This window comes from Oryzias latipes, chromosome 18 (assembly GCF_053564925.1).
Source record: "Oryzias latipes strain Hd-rR chromosome 18, Olatipes_Hd-rR_3.1".
NCBI classification, from domain to species: domain Eukaryota; kingdom Metazoa; phylum Chordata; class Actinopteri; order Beloniformes; family Adrianichthyidae; genus Oryzias; species Oryzias latipes.
Genome location: NC_136254.1, coordinates 27,678,643 through 27,700,358, shown reverse-complemented (window position 1 = coordinate 27,700,358; position 21,716 = coordinate 27,678,643). Strand labels below are relative to the sequence as shown.

At 40.9% G+C, this 21,716-nt stretch overlaps 1 protein-coding gene across 2 annotated transcripts in view; it reads left to right on the top strand.

Moving 5' to 3' along the window:
* LOC101164593 (RNA binding protein, mRNA processing factor) overlaps positions 1-18,093 on the top strand; it is a 51,944-nt gene extending 33,851 nt beyond the window's left edge. The window contains exons 7-9 of one of the 2 annotated variants that reach the window (XM_078936192.1): positions 3,192-3,255; positions 13,200-13,330; positions 14,712-18,093. In XM_078936192.1, the coding sequence (XP_078792318.1) occupies positions 3,192-3,254 (63 nt within the window). In that variant the 3' untranslated portion in view covers position 3,255; positions 13,200-13,330; positions 14,712-18,093. Of the gene's footprint in view, positions 1-3,191; positions 3,262-13,199; positions 13,331-14,711 lie in introns of both variants that reach the window. The other variant, XM_078936191.1, reaches the window with a different exon arrangement.
* The last annotated feature ends 3,623 nt before the right edge of the window (positions 18,094-21,716 follow it).

Genomic DNA, 21,716 nt, shown 5'->3' with positions numbered 1-21,716 from the left:
AAAGTTTAAATTTAGCAGCTGCAGCTTTAAGGCTTCGAACTGTGATTTAACGATCTCCTGTATGAAATGAAGCCGTTAATCCTGCATTAGGAGTTTAGGAGTTTTACCTAATTAAAGTTATATTAGGAATTATTTAGTTTGGAAATGTCTAATCGCAGGTTTTTCCTTACAGGAGTCGAATTTGTCTTTAATATTTCCCTCTCTCAAAAGCAGCTACAGTTAAATCCCAGCATTTTCCACATTTTAATGAGGAAAAGACTGTTTCTTTAGTGTAGCAATTGTTTAAAACTTTCTCTTTTTTTTTTTTACACAAAGGAACAAAATAAAGCAAATGTTCTTTAAATAGCTAAATCTCTGTTTTCAGATTCATAAATTTAATAAAACAAATCTGAAAATTACCCGCTTCTCATTCTAAAGTATCCAGAGTAATGCTGACGAAAAATTTTACATTACATGTAAAATTTCAAGAAATCCAGTTTCTCCTGTGATTTTTGTTATAATTTTGCGATCATCTCTGCTTAAAAAAAAACAAAAAAAACACATTTTCCAGAGTATAAGTCACAGGAGTTAAAGAATGCATAATAAAGAGAGAACATAAACAATTCATGCGGGAGTATAAGTTGAACTTTTGGGAGGAAAGTGCAGTACTTCTGAACAAATTTTTAGCGTAATGCTGCGTTCACGCAGAACGCCATTCACACATCAAATTCGCATCCACTATCTTCTTTCAGCGCTAGTCAAATTCTGTCCAAAAATGTGTTTGTAAACTTGATGCTCCCTTTGTGTGTGGGAGAAGCTGCCATCTAGATTTTAGCCTCATCGCCACATGGGAGCCTGGACTGTATATTTTATTTACAACAGATTAGGTTTATTTATTTAGAAGAGCTCTTCAAAAGCAAAAGTCTTCCTGTCTGAATTCATTGTTTTGGATGAGGTTTACCATCTACTATAGGACCTGCATCTTCAGCGGTTCTTCTGTCTCTCTGTAACCCAGTTTGATGACTTGCTGTCCCACTGTTGTCAGAGTAAGGAAAAAATAAAAATAAGATTAACATTGTCTCCATGCAAATGAGAAAACTATCAAAAAGTTAAGCAGGACAATCAGATTCCATGTGTGTTTTTTACGGCGCTTCTTCTTCTGCATTGCTCACGCACACCTACATTCCCTCTAGTGGTAGTTAGTGAGAAAATAACCAATGAATGAGCTCATTTATGTTTAAAAAAGAAAAATCACACAAATCGCTCCTGATTGCAAGTCGTGCCCCTGGCCAAACTAGGCCTAAAAAAAACATGACTTTTACTCAGAAAAATACAATATATATCTTTTTTTCGTCATGCATGGTCCAGTTTATCAAGGTTTTCTAATCAGCACAGTTCCACAAAGTTCATATGAGGGTCTCCTATTGAAATCCTCCTGGAACATTGGGAGCCGGCGTTAATCCCACAATGGCATTAATGATGTCCGAATTAGAAATGAGTGAGGAAGGAAAATAGTATGGTTGTATTTATTCTCAAATGAACCTAACTTTGAAAATGTTTTCACCTAAATACTTACGCTTAGTGTTACATTTTTGTATAGCTATATATAGTTTAGAATTCGTTACTTGATATTTACATTAACTAGGAATAGTGATTTGCACATGAAAAGCACCAAAGACGTCAGGTTTAGTATCTTTATTGCTTGTGGTCAGGGATTTAAATACCGGACAAGCCCCCAAAAAAGGCTATATACTAGAACGGGGTAAAATGTAACACACACAAAAAAGGTTATTTAGAAAAGAATAAGAATGGAAAGTTTAACTTTACGCAAAAGTAAAAACCCTCAAAAACCAGAAAAAAACACATTTTTAACTACCAGACAATTCAGAGTGCTTTATTTTTCCCTAATATAAAACACAATTCAGTGTCCCAAGTCCACAATTTTTCAAAATACAGATATTATATGTTATATGGTCTTTAAGGGAAAAGCTATCTGAATATGTGCAAAAAAGTCCCAAGTCCGTTGTAATATATTGACTATGTTTGACATTTAAAATGCATTAATGCAAAATTCCTGGACTTGGGTCTCTCTTGCATGGGTTTAGCTTTATCCCATTGATGGCAGCACTAGTTATCCAATATGGCAGCGCCCCTGTTTAATTCAAGAAGGGCCCAAGTCCAGAGACTTTAGTTTGCTAGTCCTCTGAAATTATAAAAGTGAGGTGCTTCATATTATAGCATTTGTAAGCTATGAAGTGGTACTAAATCTGGATAAAGTATTAATCATTTGGTGTAGCCTCTCTTTAAGCTATCCAATTAAAATCATTTCCTGGACAAACAAACCTCTTGGACTTGGGCCCCTTTTGAACTAACCGATTCAATTTTACAGCTTGAAGTCTCACAAGCAACAAGTTTTTATAAAAGTGGTGCAGTGGTAGGGCGGTCGACCCATGATTGTAAGACTGCAGGTTCGATTCCCGCCTTGCACGCCCATGAGTCGGAGTGTCCTTGGGCAAGACACTGAATCCCACCTTGCCTCTGGTGGGAGGTTGGCGCCAGTGTTCGGCAGCGGAGCCACCGCCAGTGTGTGAATGTGTGTGTGGCTGGGAGAATGGGTCTGTGACTGTAAAGCGCTTTGGGCCTTGAAGAAGGTAGAAAAGCGCTATATAAGTATAAGCCATTTAGCATTTACCATTTACAATACTGGTACAGTCACAGGAAAGATGGACTGGAGCCAGAGGCGGCAGGTGTTTACATCGGCTCCTTGTCCAATTCCACGGCTTGATCATAATCACTGCGCCTGTCCACAGACCTCTATTTAAAACAAACACACACGTACATGTACAGTTAGGTGAAAAACATTGAAATATTCCACATAAAAGCATTTTTGTCGCATTTATGGCCCTGGATTCTAACATTTACTTTAAGAGTTTGATTCAAAATTTTGTGAAACACTGTTATACTGTACAACGCCATAGTTTGTAAAGGAATATCGTCTCCTGGGCTTTATGCTAATCTGATGCATAACTAAACTCTTTTTTACACATTTATTTCTGGATTAAACTACTAAAGTAAGAGACTGTTGGCATTAAATGACACCTCATAACATAAATGGTTGTGGTTGTAGTAACCACAGTGTTGCATTCACTGTCGATAATTTCCCTCTGAACTCCCCTTGGAAGTCCTGTTCATGTGAGCATATGTGTGTCTAGATTCGTTGGCTGCCGCCTGCAGATGGAACTCCTCAGGGATGGAAGTCCAGGCAGTTCTGCTGAAGTACGTGTGAGTACCGACACCCGCTCACTCGGACATAAAGCAGCCTCTTCGCCTTACCGCGTAGAAGGAGAGGACGCCGATGCCGTCTGAAGCTGCTTTCGTAAATGTTATGACACTTGGTTTTAAACAGACACAGAGATATCCGTAACATTCCTCTGGTGTGGATCTTCTGTCCCGCTCTCGCATGTTAGCGGGACAGATATTTATCATCAAGTTTTTTTTTCCTAGTTCTTTTTCTCTTAACCTTGTTCAGTTCATTTTTACAGAAAATATGTTTTCTTGTTTTATGTTGAAAGTTTGGACCTTTAGACTCTACTTTTTGACCCTTTAATTTCAATACTGTTATAATGGTAAATGAGCATCAAGATACTGAGGATTAGTAAACATTGCTTGAATAATTGTTATTCTCTTTTCCTTTATTATCACGGTAACAATATTGGGGTCAAATTTATTCAATTTGCTTTAAGAAAATCTCAAAAAAACAAACAAAAGAAAAGCTGTTAAACACACGTATGTGTGTCCACTTCCTAAAGCAAATCAGTAAAGATTTTTCCACATTTACTCCTCAACCAAACCAAGTGTAGGCACTGTTTTGTTATTAAAAAAAAGAGAAAAGAAAAGGAAAACAGACCATTTCTACAGAATGTTCTTGGATAATTACTACCTGCGTGGTGGCGTAGTAGTAAGCACACTCGCCTCACGGTGGGGACGAATCCCGGCTGGGCCCGTTCTCCTCATGCATGTGTGGGTTTTTCTCTGGGTACCGTCTTCCTGCCCCAGGAAGCAAGCTGCACAGGTTCATTGGTGTTGTTGTTAGCATGTGGCCCTGCATGAACTGGTGACCCGTTCCCGGGTCGACCATTGGCTGGATATAAGAACCGGACCGAGTGAGTGTGACCTCATCTGTAGAAAAGGGTTTACATCTGGCTCCAACGAAATATTTCAATTCAGTTGGCTTTTTTATTTTTTGCCTTGTCTGAGCCAGACATTGTCAGTTAGCAGTGATTGGTCAGGGTCAGTCTGAGTCGACGTTTCTATGACAACCACTCTTGGCAGTCAGGAGGGATCTTGTTGGAAGGCCGAACCCCTACATCTTGAAAGAGGGCTCAGAGGATTTCAACATTCCACGTGAGACCGCCTACTTTTATTGAGGCATCTAATTGGCCGGTGTACCATTTGGGATTTTGGCTTCTTGGAACCAGTGGGTACTTCCTGTTTGGAACACCAGGGGGGAGGGGTCACTCAGTCTAGTTCCCATAAGCAGGCGATGGTTGTATACTGCCTTCGCTCAATAGTAACTGAGAAAGGCTCCAGAAACCATGTGACCCACAAATTGTTTGGAGGATGGATGAAGATGCTCTGTGAGATTTTAACCCTTACATTGACGTGTTCTTCCTACCATGACAAAGGTGGATAAAGGTGGAAAGATTTCATGTAATCCATGGACACCAGTGAAGATCACAAATCATTGAAGAAAAAAGGTTCAGAGCACTGTTTAGTGGGTCTAGTTGACCCAACTCCCAATGTTAAAGTGTCTAGGATAGCACAAGGGTTAAATTGAAAGGTCTACAAGGCATTTTGTTTTTGGTTTTAGGTTGGACTGAGAATTCCCTGGAGTGGATTTTATCTCCTTGCTAGTATGGGAGAGGCTTCCAGACAGGAAGGCTAAATTGTTTCTGCTGCGACCCAACAACGTCTACAAATAGGTCGGGAAAATAAACAGCTGGATGACCAGAAATGTTCTCCTCAACTGTCAAGTTAAAAAGCGAGGCTTGGAAGTGTTTTGTTTTGTACATTCTTTCGACGAGACCCCCACATTGGCAGACGGATCCCCTGAAGGCAGCTCTTCAACCACTAAATGTGTTTGAATTACAAACGCTTAATGCGTCTGAGGGGAAGCTCAACTGGGAAAGTTTCATTTTACCGTACGCCATTACTAAATTGTAATTGTTATTTCCAACTTCAGTTACTAAAACAGGAACATTCCTCTGCTTCTTGTTTACAGTGTCGCGGATGTTTCACGGCAACAGTTAGCTGCTATTTGAAAGGAGAGTGGTTTAAAGAAGTTTGGAGATAAATTAGCTTAAAGGAAAGGTTAGGGATTTTCTTATTTATTTGTGGTTTTAGGAGGAAAAAATACATTATAATCCAGTGCAAACTATCTTTCTAGGTTATTATGCCAAAGAAAACAATTGCTCACACAGATGATTGCTTGCATAAAAGGGGAATTTGTGCTCGCAGTCCTCCAATGGCTTTAATAAACACTGATTATTGCAGATATTTGAAGGCGTCTGTCGTGTTTTCCAAAGCCTGTCAGGATAAAATACACTTTCTAATTTAGAAAAACTCTGTTTTCCACTATTTCTTCAAAGCACACATTGGAGAATTATAAAAAAAAAAAAAGAGACTGGAGAGAAGATGTTATGAAAAAGGCTGTAAATGTGGGGAGCGCACTCAAAGGGCCGAGATACCTGGGGGCTGCGGGGAAACGCGTCGTTATTAAAAAAAAAAAAAACAATCATTGGGAGACTTCTATTTTCCGACAAGGGCGCTTGGCTTCTAAGTTCATGCGTTAGCCTCTCCGAACGCTGTTGTGCTTCTGCAGAAAAACAAAAGCAGAACAAATCCCCCGCTAGCCTGTGTTTGTGTGTTGTTTGTGTGTTGGCTGACTGTGTGTGCATGTGACGCCAGCTCCACTGTCACCCTCCCTCCACCGTCTCAGGACAGGAAGAGACACGTTCCCCGAGCTCTTGAGGGAGTCAACGGGAGGTGGGGAGACCCTGGAAATCTTAAATTCATCAAGCTGTTGATTGGTGCGAGTCCTGAGCGCTCCCTGATGCCGCATCTTTGCTTAGGTTATCGTGTTTATAAAGGGAAGGAGAGTGTGTGTGTGTGTGTGGGGGGGGGGGGGGGGCGGGGGGTTGGAGTGACTTTTTAGGGATTTAACCTCCGTCTGGGGGGTAAAGAAGGAAGTGAGTTAAAACGGGGAGGGGTTTAGAGGAAATAATTGCCCCTATCAAACATGGGAGGAAGTTATTTTGCTGGTCAGGCTGCCCCTGTGGATATTGACCTCGCAATAAAACAACAATTTCCCGACATCCGGCTTGCTTTGGGAAGAGGGTTGCAGTGAAGACATTCGGTCAGACGGCTGTCACCATTATAAAAACCAGACTGCAATCTTCAGAATTGGGCTTTTCAAAATAAAGGCTTCCCATTGACGCTTTCACCGAAAAACAAACCAATTTAGTATAATTTAGAGGTATTGTTGTGTCATAAAACTGTTGGAAAAATGCATACACTTGATGCTAACGACATGGGGGGGGATCATCATTCTGAAGTGACAAATCCCATTTAAATAAGCTGTAGGACCCCTTTGCTTTTTCCTCGGAAAACTAAAGACCTCCCAAAGAGCTTCTCTGTGGAATTCGTGTTCACTCTGGAATTACTTTACTAGAGCAGAACTGCTATTTCACTGGAAGGTTTACGCCGACTTAACCCAACTTTCCACTGCTGTCAAATCGTCTAAAATGTTATTTTCACTGTTTCTTTCCCTTTAAAGCCTGAGTTGAGCTCACGCCTTTGCAGCTTTGCAAACAAATCTTTTATTTGTGTGTCCCTCGCGCTTTCGTAAAGCTAACAAGTCACAGGTGTTAGTATCATTGTTGTGGTACCCATTTCTGTAAAACTGTTGGCCAAACAAATTGCTTGCGAAAAACGCAGAAAGGTTTAGTTTGGATGTGAATCGCTGGAAATGTAAAACAGTGTTTCGACAGTTGGAGACTGGGGAGCTTTGTGGTCGTTAGCTTGGACTTACCCACTCATGTTTAGCTCTTTTAAAGCTAGCATCTTCAAAATCCACATAGTTTTAAATAACATTTGAAATAAATCAGGTCTGCAGAGGATTTTTCTGTATTTTTTTTATGCTGCTCTCAAATCAGCGCGTTTTGATATCCACCTAAAAAAAGATCTTGGCTAGCTTTCGTTGAACCAAAAGCCTTTTTAAGTTAAGTTGTGCCCAAAAAGAGAGCTGGAAAAAGTGGCCTATCATCAGAATAAAGTGTGAAGACATCAAATGAAACAAGCTAAATGCAAATAAAATGTTCAAATCAAATATATATAGGGGCGGCTGTGGTGCAGCGGTAGGGCGGTCGACCCATGATCGTAAGATTCCAGGTTCGATTCCCGCCTTGCACGCCCATGTGTCGAAGTGTCCTTGGGCAAGACACTGAACCCCGCCTTGCCTCTGGTGGGAGGTTGGCGCCAGTGTTCGGCAGCGGAGCCGCCATCAGTGTGTGTGTGTGTGTGTGTGAATGTGAATGTGCATGGGTGAATGGGACTGTGACTGTAAAGCGCTTTGGGCCTTTGAAAGAAGGTAGAAAGCGCTATATAAGTATACGCCATTTACCATTTACCATATATATATTTTTTAAAGTTCTAAAATTTGCAGTCTGACCACTAAAACGCGAGTTTTCTCACTTATATGTTTGGTCTTTGAGTAATGGTTGGTCCATCACAGGTGACGGAAAATTATCCAAAAGTCAATTTGTTTGAGAATGTGCTTCACCAAAGCAAACAAACATCACCTAAATTCCCTTTAAGGACCTTTTTTATTAGACGATCCGCTTCAGTCGGCAGCTGCAAAAGCTCTCCTGAACCCTGGTCCCGCCTTAAATCAGAGGTCAGATCATAAAAATGGAACAGTGCTTTTATAACATTAAACACTGACGTATTTTAGATGTGCAGCATTGAGATAAAAAATAGAGCAAACAAGGTAGAAAGATTTTCTGAGCGCTGGCATGGACACGGCCACAAAACCGCTAGCAGCGGCTAACGCGCTTTTGTCTGAACGACACAAAAGTGGTCGAGCAAATCCTAAAGTCTCGCTTCAGCTTGATAGTTCAGGGCATCAGTAACAACTAGAGATCTATCTAGACTTTTATCTGCCCATCAAACTGGTAAAAACAGTCCTCATAGTTTAAAATAAAAAAAATTTCAACCACTTGGATCTTTGAAGAGAATAGTATATGAAGATTTGTTGTCAGTGTTAAGATACGGACACTCCTTAAAAGTCAAGAAAGTACAAGATAAGTCCATAGAACTGTTCAACCGATTATGCAATTAACGTAATGCCAGTGCATTCTGCGAAAATCGGCTGATTCCGACGTGGAAAAAAGCAGCTCTGCGCCTATATGCAACACTTGATATCATTAGAATTCGATAAATGCCTAAATGCTACATTACTGATGTTAAAATGGAAGTAGAATCCAACTTCTAATTAAAAACTTGTAAAATAATTTAAAATAAGTGTTTGTGTAGAAGGAAGTAGACTTATAAAGAAAACAAAAATTAGGCTACTTGCAGCAAAAACAACTGTTTATTTAAAAAATAATGATAGATGTAGTTATAGGAATTATACATAGGGCTAAACAAATAATCACCCTTTCTATCTTTGTGACATTTCCTGACAGGTCGGTAGACTGGATCAAGTCTATGTATTATCTCTTGTGAAAGCCTCTAATCAAAGCAGAAGAGTCGAGCTTGGTAGATCTTTTCCTAAAACAAAGTGCAAAAAAATAGACATAAAAAAAAAAATAAGTAAAATGTAAACAGTCTGCAGCCTCCGTGTGTGGCTCACTTAACCGTTCTTGCATTTGGGTTGTCTGCGGGGAGAAAATTGGCAAAGCGGTAAAAATATCAAGGTCGTAGACCGCTCGGTGAACCCTCAGGGCAAAAATGTTCATGCACATTTTTTTTTTTTCTACAAGCACGCTGCGGGCGACAGGTCGTAGCGAACACTTATCCAACCTGTAAGAGGGGAGTAGGTGAGACACAGGTGTGTTGTTCAAACAGAAGCTGTTGGTGCTGTTCCAAGTGAGTGTAGAATGTAGAAAATTAGACAGTCAGAGGGTAATTTGTGTGGGTGTATCACGTATCACGTCTGTTCTTGCATCTTACTAATGACTAGACTGTGGTATAGGGCTAAGACACACCAGCGCATCCTTTAAGATGCGGCCACTCCTCTCTATGACCCTCCCGGTCAACCCAAAAACCCACATGTGACTAAGACTTTACTGACGTTACTGACTTTCCTCTACAAAGCACTCACTTTCCTTTAAGACCTAAAGTTCTTGTATCTTATTCTGGAAAGTTTCACCTCTCATTCCTCTGAGTGTTGGCACGCTTAATATTATCTGACATTTGTGCTCGAAATCAGAGCCACTGTAGATGCACAGACAGCCTAATGGTGGACTTTTATGCCCAGTGAACCGCACGGAAAGGTAATACGGATTTTCCATCTGAGAAGGCCTAGTGCGGCAGGGGTGGGGTGTTGGGTGTGCACCCCGCCCCCCAGTCCTATAGTGTCGTGTTTAACCTCCAGAGAACTGAAGTTTGAGTTTTTGACATTTGGCTCGAAGTCCCCCCCCCCATGGAGATTTTTGGCCCAATAGACCGACAAAACCCTCCTGTCTGATGTTGGACAAATTCCCACTGAAGGAGGGCCGACGCCCAGTTGGGGTCCCTGCTAATAAGGGAGAGGGAGACCCCCTACTGATGGACATGTGTGACATTGGAGCGAGATGCAGCTGCCTCCATCACCACCACCCAGGTGCAGCCGCCGAAGCTGCCCTGCTAGGAACAGAGCCATAAAGGCTTTTCCCACATGAAAGGGATCGCTTTCATGGCCGTGCAGCACAGGTAGATTCCTTCTTACCTGCTGAGCAACCGTCCGTCTCAAAGAACTTACTTAGTTTCTGCCCTATAATATATATATATATATATATGTTTTTTCTCAGTAAACATTAATTTTGGGTTTATTTTGTGAATCCTTAGAAAGGCCCATTTTTAGAAGAATGTACAAATAATACTGGGTTTTTTTGCCTTTTTCGTGCATTTCTTAGTTATATAAATCAAACTGGTTCCGCAGATTTAAGTAGTTTTAAATCATATAAAAGTTTTCTTTGTCTTTGTATCTAAAAACCTTTAAAAACCAAACAATTTAAAGGTGAAACTACTAGAAAAGGAATTAAAAACGACCCAATGTTTTTATCAACTAGTGGGATCAAGCAGGAGTATTTCCTGGGTAAAAGCATCCTAAAGCACGTCTTGTGTGTCTTCGCGGCGTCGCGCGCCCCGCCTCCAGTTACTGGAGGTAACACATTAAGGCGGGAATCAGTAAAGTCGCTCCTGATCCGCCCCGACGTGTTCAATGATCAACCGCATCTGTAACCTGGGCGTCTCAGCCAGAACAAACGGCGATGTGGAAGCATGCGTCGCATCAGTTTAGCCGAGCGGCTGTGCGGCATCGATTCCCTCACGCCTGCTTGAACGCGCAATGGGGCATCCGCTAGGTCAATGAGCACCCCTGAAAAAAAAAAAATCTACTTTTCCCCTTAAGAGGGGGGAGGGGCACTCTTCTTTCCTTCCTACAGTCTGTCTGTATTCCTTTTTATAGATTTTTTCTTAATGTTTATTGTTCCGAAGACCCCCCAGCCCTCAACCTGAGCTCGAGTCACCAGTCCCAGGTCTATTTTTGGAGATACATCTGGCGAGGGGGTTGGAGGTTTGACCTTTTCCCTTCGGTCCGCCGGTTTTGGGACGGCGTCTGCGCCCATGGGAGATGCGGTTGTTCGGCAGAAGAGGGTCCCGCTCAGTTTGCGACTCCTTAAGTTAACTAAACAACAGCCAAATAAATCATTTTAGATGGGAGGCGAAGGCTGTTACCCATCAACATAAGTTCACATCTTCCAGGAAATGTTTTGCTTTTCGTTTCCAAGTAGGAATGTTTGCAAAACCTGGAGGAGTTTTTGAGAAACACTCTTGACATTCCTTATGTAATTTTCAAACTTGACCTGGAGACATAATAACAAAAATCCTGTCTGATTATTAAAGACTATAAATCTGGGCTAAGACGTAGTTGCTGTAGGAATGTTGGCTCAAATTAGGATGAAGTATTAGGATGCTACTGTTTTGTTTACACAGTGTTTCCTCATTCATCGCAGGAGCTGGGTTCTAAAAATAACCCGCAATGGACAAAATCTGACGAAAAAGTATCCAACTTTATTTGGTTACACTTTTTTCAGGCCGACATTAACATTTTTACACTTTTCTCTCGTGTTTAGACTATAAAAGTTCAAATCATGTTAGAAAAATGAGTCGGGTGTTCCAGCAGATTCTGAAGTGGAGAAAAGCATCAACTTTACAGAAGTGTGGTGTCTAAATCACATGTGTCAAAGTCAAGGCCCGGGGGCCAAATGTGGCCCTCCATGTCCTTTTCTGTGGCCCGCGAGAGCCTACAAGTTTTTAATTTCTTAAAGTAAAAATAAAAATTGGTGTATATTTATTCATATTTAGGGAGAATCCTACTTGAAATATGGGATTGGTCAACTATACATTAGGACTTAAACACTGTCCTTGTAACCTAACCTGACAGAATCAAATGTAAAAGGATTAATGGTAAAGTAACAAGCAAACTTGTTTTCCAAGCAACTGGAATTGTCACTTCATAATAACTAAATAATGAGTTATTTAACATTAAGGAGTAGTTACGTTTATTTTTCGTTATTTGGTTACATGTTTAAGTTATATCTGGCCCTTTCAGGACAGCCACTATGCTGATGTGGCCCTCTGTGAAAATGAGTTTGACACCCCTGGTCTAAATAATAGCGTAAATCCGCTGATTCTGATAAAGCATCAGTTCATTTTTATTAATTTTTTTACTTTTTAGGAAGACGAATTTTGACATCTGTCCTGGGACAACAGATGAAAAAATCGCCGCTGGGCTAATTCTGGCTCATTGAAAAAAATAATAAGATTTGAAGAAATGCTAAAAACTGGAATGAATATAAAATTATAAACCCTAAAGGCCCGTACACACCGGGACGAATATTCGCCAGGCGTTATTCGCCAGGCGTTATTCGCCAGGCGTTATTCGCCAGGCGTTATTCGCCAGCGTTTTTCGCCACGTTTTTTGTGTTCTCACCCAGGCGATTTTCGCTGACGATGAGCCGAGCGAACATGCAATTTCATTTCCTGACATTAGATGGCGCTTAATGTAAACAGAAATACTCCTGTACACAAGGTTGCGCTGCGCAACTTTACGCTTCTAAAAGTCGCTTTTCACTCAGAAGAAGAGAGCAAGTATTTACGCGCTTGTCAGAATAATACAAAGAAAACATGAATATTTCCAGCACCAGTAGCTCCAACTGGTGCTTTGTTCGGGGATATTTTAGAATGTCCGTCATTATTTCTTCGCGGCAGTGTAGACGCTACTCGGTATCTATCTTCTTCGATGGTATGTGTGCTCAGCAAGGCAGTTTTGTGTTTGAGCGCCCCCAAGTGGTGTTTTACTGTAACTTCAGAAGCTCCAGACACGTGAGCAAAAGCGCCATTCTCATTGGTCGAATAGATTTCGACGCGAGGCGTCAAAAAAAAAAAATGAACCCGAGGCGTTTTTTTTTTTTTGACGCTGTGACGCGTGGCGTTTTTTCGCCTCGGTGTGCACACTCTCATTGGTGCCCTTTGTTTAGTCACGAGGCGTTAAACGTCGCCGAAAATCGCCGGCGAAATTCGTCCCGGTGTGAACAGGCCTTAAAACTGTCACCAAATGTGTAAAAAAAAACAGGGAAAATCTTAATTTTTTTTTTTTTTTGTGGATTCTTATCCTCTTCACTTTCAGTCCTCAATTGAGTTTGTTTCTGGATTTATTTATTTTTGGTGTTGAGCTCATTTTTAGGTGGGGCGGGGCTCTGAGCCCATTGGCTACCATGACACGATTGACATTGAGTGAAAGACGTTATAGTGACGCCATTTCTGCTCCATGCGCCGCCTGTAGTGATGATGCTCTAAATTTGGGACTTTTATTTTTTGCTCTTCAATAACAGAAAACGGTATATTTGAAGCTTTGTGGTTTCATGAAGTCTGAATCGATTCTTTTGTCTCATCAGGTTCCTGATGTGTGATGGTGGCCGTGGTCGGCTGTGACGGCGTTGCTGATTGCCTCTTGTCCTGATTTAAAAAAAAAATAGAAAATCAGGAGGAACAAGCGACTCCCGCTCCCACAGCAGCGCAATCGTCGGTGAGTTCAATCCGTTGATCCCAACAGGAACAGGGTGAAAGGTGTACATCTCACCAGCCCCCCCACCCCCAAACAAAGACACAGCCCCGAGCCCTGTGGCTACGTAGCGCCCAAACGTAAAAGTGAATTTACGTCAAAAAAAGTGTGAAAAAGAGAGGAAGAAGTCTCACACTTCCAGGGACGTTTGCAGGAAACATCTAGCGAGCCATCCTGACAGAGTGTGAGCTCTCACCTGAGCACGGTGGGGGGTGGGGTGGGGGTAGGAGGGTTCCAGCTCACGTTAAAAACAAACAAATTCAGTGTGGAATCAAAAACCCACTCAGATAAAAATGGTGTTTTTAACATGTTCTCAGGGCATTTTTCTGTTGATGGAGGATGTATATAAAGTTAAATATGCTTAAAATTGCATTTCTGAGTATTTCTTTATTCATATCCATGGGAATCAGGAGCAGCTTAAAAATGCAGTTGGATAAAGATTGTATTTGTGATGAAGAAACTATAGTGGGTGGGCCACGAGTTCCATGTTCCACTCCATTCTGATGCATCCACTTGCAAACAAATAGTGTCAACTTCGTTTTCCTCATCCGAGCAGGAATCTGGCTCAATGCTGGATGCCTGGATTGTTGCACAGCTAATGTTAGGTTGGCGGTGTGAGGGGCAGTAAGCTAGCTGGAGAGCTTGTGACCACAGATGGGTAACAACTCGGGAGGCAAATTTCCAAAGAACCACTGTATTTTTTGCACTATAAGGCGCACTTAGAAACCTTAATTTTTTTTTTTTAAAAGTGACCCGCCGCCTCATAGTCCAGTGCGTCTTCTATATAGATCAACTCTGTTTTGTTTTGAGAGGTACACGGCATTCTGTCACAATGCTTAGGTGTTACCGTGAATATGCTAACCTTTAGCTCGACCTGATATATATATATATTTGTAAGTTACCAACAATGTCGATTGTTAGCATTGTGGGAGTAGCATCTGCTGTAGCATTTTAAGCTAGCTGGAGAACCATTCACACATAAAGGGAAAGGGGGCGGGGGGGCAGGGTTGCTCTGCCAGAACAATCCCACGTACAACTCGATGGGAAATTCCTATGAACTCCTGCTGCCCTGCAGAAACTATGTTCTAGAAGACGACACAGGTTTTTAGATTTCAAAAACCGCTTTCACTATAGATCAAAAGATGATTGGAGTGGGACTTTAAGGTACATTTTTCACAGCCAACAGGTGAAGGTTTACATATTTTCTGTTGTCATTAAACTCGTTTTTTGGGGGTTAGAGGAACCTGCAACAGCTCCTCTGTGTTTACGTCAGCTTAAATGGTTCTGGCTGAGTTACCATGGCAACTAACCACCTGCCTTTTTTTTTTAACTTCTTCTTTTGCAGACAGCAGCACCCACAAGTGCCCCGGTACAAGCAAGACTCTAGCCTCCATCACACATCGACCCCCCCCCCCCCCCCCTTTCTTTTTTTTTAACTGTTACATACCCAGAATCTACAGGCAGCGCTTTGGCCACACCCCTAATTTGCCACCATAGGATGCATGACCCAAGCGCTGCCTCTTAAAGGAATTATATGATCAATAATATTCTGTATATCATTCATATTAAGGTTATTATGATTAATAAGTACATGTTAAAGCATGACTTTGCAAAGAAAAAGCGAAAAAAACGAACAATGCTGTACATTTTTAGATATTTTAAAGAAATTCATAAAGGTATTTTTGTAATCAAGACAATGTTGAAACGTTTTGATTGGTTTATGTTGTGTTAAAGTGTGTACCGGACTTCAATTCCCTAGTTTTTTGTAGTTTATTTTTATTCTTATCGATGAGTCACCCTGCCATGCAGTTGTCCTTTGGCGTTTTTTTCTTTTCTTTTTTCGGCCTCCGGGTGGCATCGTTTTTACGCGGTTTGATCAGCCGGACATGGCCAGATTTGCGTAGTTTGTTCTGGAGGTCCAACCGGATGTGTTGAGAAGCTCTGACAGGGAGAAGCCGTCGCATCGCCCTGCAACGGCGGACGGACCCCCTGAGACGCGCGTACCAAGCAAACCGAACCCTGCTATAATTAGCAACTTTCATTTTGTGGCAGGACTGCAGCACAGCATCGAGAAACAAAAGACCAAAGGCTTTTTTTGTGTTTGTTTTACACTGGAGAGTTTTAGAGACTCGTGGAATAATTCAATTTCTGACTGCTTTGTAGTCCTGGCTCTGATTCCTTATGAAGTGACATTATTTTTACTGCATGTTCCTTTTTGGTGTCACTCCAAAGGGTTGCTCTGCATCTCTTTTGTCTATTTTTAAAAGGCCAACATCATCCAACCTGCTTTCATTAAGGTAATGGATTTGCATATTAGTCATTTGAATCCAAAAAAAAAACAACACTTTTTGTAACTTGACGTCTTTTCAAGTTTGCAATAATGACATATCATGGAAGGATTCTGTTTCTTTGATATCTTGATGCCAAAATTAACATTTTCTTATCATCTGCTCAAACGTTTCCTCACCACATGTCACTGGGATGTGACAATCAAACTGAAATGCTGCAAGAGCATCTTTGGTTGAGTCCAGTACAGCAGTTAAAGTCCCACACCGATCATCGTTGGATCTATTTTAAAAGTGGTCCTTTCATTTGGATTATTTTTAGCCCAAATCCCAAAACCCTGTGTCGTTTTCTAGGACATAGTTTCTGCAGAGCAGCAGGACCATAGTTTCAACAGTACTGGGTAGGCCGGATTATAAGACGCATTGTTGATGGTCTAGTGTTCATCTATAAGGTGCTTTAACCGAGGCAATAGTCAGAGATATGACACAGTAACTCTTGTCTGAAACATGCTACACGTTAGCCACATTAGAAGTGTTAGCCACATTCGTGTATCCACAACATCTGTAATTCCCAACCTCTGGCAGATTCCGATTAAATAAATGCTAACGTTCAACCTTGTTAGTAACACCTATAAAATAAACATAAAAACCGTCGGACACGGCTACATGTTAGCCGCGGTAGTTGGGGCTTTTAGGTGCACCTTTCCATACAGTCGTTGGTCAGTTGTGGGCAGAACTGTTGGTACAGAGAGACCACGCCCCCCCTTGTCCTCCCCTTTGCTGAGAGCTCTCTGTTCACACACTCTCCTGCTAACTTACAGCCCCCTCACACCTCCGACATTACCGGTGCTACAAAAATGGTGACCAAATATTTGAGCTATCCAGCTCAGACCAGGAAAACAAAGACGAACGTGGGTCTAGTCCAGTGTTTTTCAACCAGTGTGCCGCGGCACACTAGTGTACCGCGGGAGATGGTCAAGTGCGCCGTGGAGAAATTGCCCTCATTCACTGATCTAAAAACATTTTCCATCTCCAGGAAATCAGCTCTTTGCTCATCCAAACAGGCCCTGATAAAACACTGAGTAGTTAGGAATATAAAAGATCTTAAAAGTACTTTTTCTTTGTGTTTATTTAATTCTATTAAAGACATTTTCATAAGAATCACGGTACCGCGATTTAGCTGCAGCTATAACTGTGTAAGAAAAAGTCCCGCCCCTTTAACTGTCTCCGCCAATCATTCTTGAAGGTTTAATCACATGTCGTCAGTCTGACCAATCAGAAGTGGTTAAAGTCTTCACTTCCTTGTTCTTAATCCTGCTGATAAAGTCGCTCAGTTCTAACAAAAATACCAGCTAAAGCTCGTCTTTAGCTGGTGGTTCATCTCTTAGAAAAAAACAGCCGCAACTTCCTGCTTTTTCTGCCACAATTATCACAAAAATCCACGTGAGATTGCGCGGGGGGGGGCTGTCGATCAATACAGACCATGAATTTTTGCTTATTTTTTTTATTTATTTATTTTTTTGGATGCTGGTATGCCGCGGGATTTTTTTCAGGGTTAAAGTGTGCCGTGGCTCAAAAAAGGTTGAAAAACACTGGTCTAGTCGTCTACAAGCGGATGCATCGGAATGGAGCAGAGCAGACATCTTGTAGACCGCCCTGCGTTTTTTCTGTCACACAAATACGATCTTTTTCATTTTTTTTAACACCATTTTTTCGTCCGCTCCTGATTTCGATAAATACTTCGAAACCGCAATTTCAGGATTAAATTTCCTTCATCGAAAAATGTCATCAGAGTGGGCCTTTAATATGTTTCAAAAACTTTTACAGTTTTATTATACTATGGGAAGTATTTATATAGATGTGTTTGTGTGTTTTGAACAAATATTTTCCTTTAAAAATTTTATTAGAAGGGGCTCCTTGTATAATTCATTGTAAGTATTACTGTAAGTTGAACTGTATAGTCCTTTGATAATTTTTCTAGAGCTTGTGGGGTTGGTCCGTCGCCGTCCACTCGGAACAGTTTGGATGCGACATGTCGGCGCTGTGAAGACGTGACTCACTGTGAACTACAGAGAAGAACATCCTCCAACAAACTGATCCCCTCATGTTCTGCAAACGGCTAAATGGTACAAAGGTTTGCTGGAAATGAATTTATAACTCGTCCCAAAACCCTCCATTCTTCTGGTTTTCTTTTATCTTGAGTATAAAGGTGTGTAGCTGTGTGTTGTGCATGTTTGCTGCATGTGTGTGTGTGTGTTGTTTTCATTTTCATAAAGCATAAAGTACTGTTGATATCTATGTACTTTAGCCGCTGTAAGGAGAAACTGTATTTCCATGAACTGCAGAGGTTTGTTGGTGTCGAGCAAAAAGGTGATCAAACGGAGACATTTTTATGAAAATGTTGTCATTTCAGGCATTCTGCCATTAAACATTTACATAATCCCTGCTGTCATGGTGCCATTATTTTCCCTTCTTAACCCTGGAGAGCCCATGGGGTCAAATTTGGTGCTTGTTTTTTTTTTATGTAAATTTTTCTTTTTCTATATGAAATCTTTTGGCTCCTAAAATGAACAAACAAAACCAAATGTATTTAATTAGCTCTAAAAGCCGTAAAGAAAATTGTTTGGTGGGGGTTAAACAAATACGACATTAGGTTTATAAGAAATTAACTATAGGTACAAGTAATTGAACATATTTTTTACCAGTCGTGCTTAAACTTTTCACAAAACAAAACTTGTTTTTTTTTTCGTCAAATTTTTTATAGAAAGACATAAAATTATTAATTTCTCAAAAGTTTTTTTTTTAATTATATACTTTAAAGTATTACTTAATTCTCAAGATTTAAAAAAAATTCTAGGTAGAAAAATGTAAAAAGCTTTTCTTAAAAAAAAAATGCTCAGGATATATTTTTTTTAGATCTTTCCAAAAATAACTTGCTATATTAAAGTATGAAAATAAAATGCAATGTTTTACTCCAAAGCCGCAATCTTTAAGGAGAATGCCCAGAACATCAACAAATTTAAATAAAAATAAAAAGAGGCAGGAAAACAGCAAAATGGTACGTTCCCATCTTACGTTTCCTCCAGCTCCTCTGTCACACTCGTCACAGGACAGAATCCTCCCCCGCGTCCCCCGAGGGCCGTCAAAAGGTAACATCCTATAAAATGTCGGCGTGTACCCGGGGAGCTGGAGACCTCTCGCTGGCCTCTACAAGAATAGCGCGGGAGCAGGCCACTCCGGGACGGAGGCCACAGCCAATTTAGTTTTTTTTTTTTTTTTAACACCGCCTTTTTCCTGTCAGCTCAGGTGTGTCTTTATGCCGTAACTGGATGTTCACGGATGGTGTCGGTGAGTAGCAAAATGGCGAAAAGTGCTGGTGTTAGCTCCATAGGTCCAGCTAACAACACTCTGTAATGGTGTTACTGTCTGTGACAAGTCCATTAAAAAGGTGTCTGTGCTGCCTTTACCTCATTGTGTTCTGTCTAAATACAGCTAGAAATTGTCCTTGTTAGGAAAAAAACTGCTTATTGTTTTTTATTAACTGAAATAGCAGATGAACATTACTCCAATAACACAACTAATTCCTAATTCTGATGTTTGCGGTGAAACGAAGAAAAACGGGGAGTTTTGCTAAATGCGAATAGTAGCTAGCTAAATTAGCATCAATAGCTACTTTTTTTTTGGTTTGATTTTTAAATGGTTATGGTTTGGCACAAAGACATAATGGTAATGGATTAATAGAAAAGTCATATTTGAAATACCATGTATTTCTTGTAAAAAATAAAAAGATAAAATAAAAGGGAAATAGCTTAATTAAAAACCTTTTGACGTGGACTATTATCTCTAGTGTTAACATTCTTCAAACTACGGTAACTCTTCAACTCTTTACGCATCGAGCTCCAAAAGATCGATTTGTCTATCTTTCTATCGATTTAACGATCTATTTTATTTTGAAAATTATTATTAGTAATAATAAACATAGTATTATGAACTATAGGTTCATAATATCGTTTATGTACTGATAATTCAAAAACTACACAGTAAGAGTACACAAATCTTTGTGAGGAGATAGCTTTGTTGCGTGTATTAATAATTTTTTTTATTAGAAACAGATGGGATGTTCCATTATGAAAACATGTTACGATCACATTTCACGCTCTGCGGTAAACTGTGTTATGGGGGAACAGGACATTTCTAAAGGCCCCCACTGGCCCCCACTTTGTGGGCGGGGCTCGAGAAGCTTGCGCGTCAGGACAACACTGCTGCCTTAGTAGGCTTGGATCACCCGGGCGGACCCGGCAGCAGGCACCGTGGCAGGATGGCAGAATTGGACGGGGCGTCTCTGTGTTAAAGGTGTTGAGAATCGAAAACTGGAACCAAAAAACCTTGAATCTAAAATAAAAAACCAGGGTGCCAAAAATAACGTAAAACTTTGAAACAAGCCAACAAAAATTTTAGCTTTAGAGACAAACGAGCTGAAACGCCACAAAGAAGCCACAGCTTTCGCATCGCTTTACGACAATGGCGTTGCTGGAACCTATCACGACTACTGTTGGGCCAAGCCCAGGTGCACAGGTCGTGGTTTGGCACAGATACACCCTATCACCTAAATGACAATTTTAAATCACCAGTTAATCTATGAAGAATGTTTTTGGAGGGTGGGAGGAAGCCGAAGAAAACCCACTTACGCACGAGGAGAACACGCAAACTCAACACAGAAAGGATCCTGGCAGGGTTTAAACCTGCACCTTCTTGCTGTGAGACAAGACTACTAACCACTACATCACCGTACAGCCCTCTGCAAAATATGCCAAGGTCAATTAGAAATTTTTTAACTGACATTTGTTAGACAAAGAAGATAAAAAATCAATTATTACCCAGCATTCCTCCTGTCAGACATGGTTGTGAAGCTCTGGCACTTTAGAGCTTCTTCTGCTGTTCTCAACTCAAACGATTGTCCAAACTGAGGTTTAGCATCATTCGTGAGGAAGCATTGTTGGCTCAGAAAGGTTGTCATTTGGACAGCTGGGATTTTGTACCAAATTGGGCTGAGAGTTTGTGTGTCAGGTTACACAAGAGCTAACAATGGCCTCTGAGTGCATGAGAAAAATGCTGGTTGAGCTCCAGCACACACGGACCTCTGATTTGGAGATGATTCAAACGGTAATTGGTCTGAATCATTTCTTCTGGACTGCTGGACGAGAACCAGCAACGACCGAAACCAAACCTTAGCTGCCAGAGGTGAATCAGGAACGATTTTGAAAGTAATCTGCAACCCACAGATCAGTCACAGCGAAGGAACGTTTAACAGAAGGTGACTAAAGCTACAGACACACAGGTCACAGGATGCACGTTCAAGAACACGCTAAGCGCGGGATTCTTGAAGAAAGTTGTGTAGCGGCGCATTTAGGTGTGTTTACAAAGACTTTTCATTGGAAGTAGTTGCTGGAACACCTGTTCCTGAGGGCGGGTCCTACATAGCTTGAGGATTTTGCCTGGGTAGTCATGTCATTTTTCATTGTGGGTGTGGTCAGCCAAACAGACCAGTGAAATCAATCGACCCTTGACCCCACATCTGTCCATGGTTCTTCCAAGATAAGTGCTTCGTCATCGTTTGTCTCTCATACACATAATATGTCTTTGCTCGTCCCGATAATTGATGTTGGACGTTTTTTTTGGTTTGTTTTTATTTTTTCTGCATCCTTCATCTTTTGATCTGAGATTTTTAACGCACGTTTTTACAGCCGTTTACATGGACTTTTTACTGATAGTGGCTGCTTGGTAACTTGTCACTGAGGGCTGTGTGAACGCCACTTAAGCCTTTAGGTTACGATCAGCTCAGAGATCCATGGAGAGATTGAAGGAAGAAAATTAGGGGAAAAAAAGCTTCAGAAATGAACCAAGTTACAGGAGAAAAGAGAATAACCTGCTACCTTTGTTCCTGATTTTCAAAAAGTGAGAGAAGTCAATTTAGGAATATGCAGCAAAGAGCTAAATGTACCAAAACACCCTAAACCATTTTATCTTGATCTCTCTGATCTTTTGAAATAAGCAAGAAAACATAA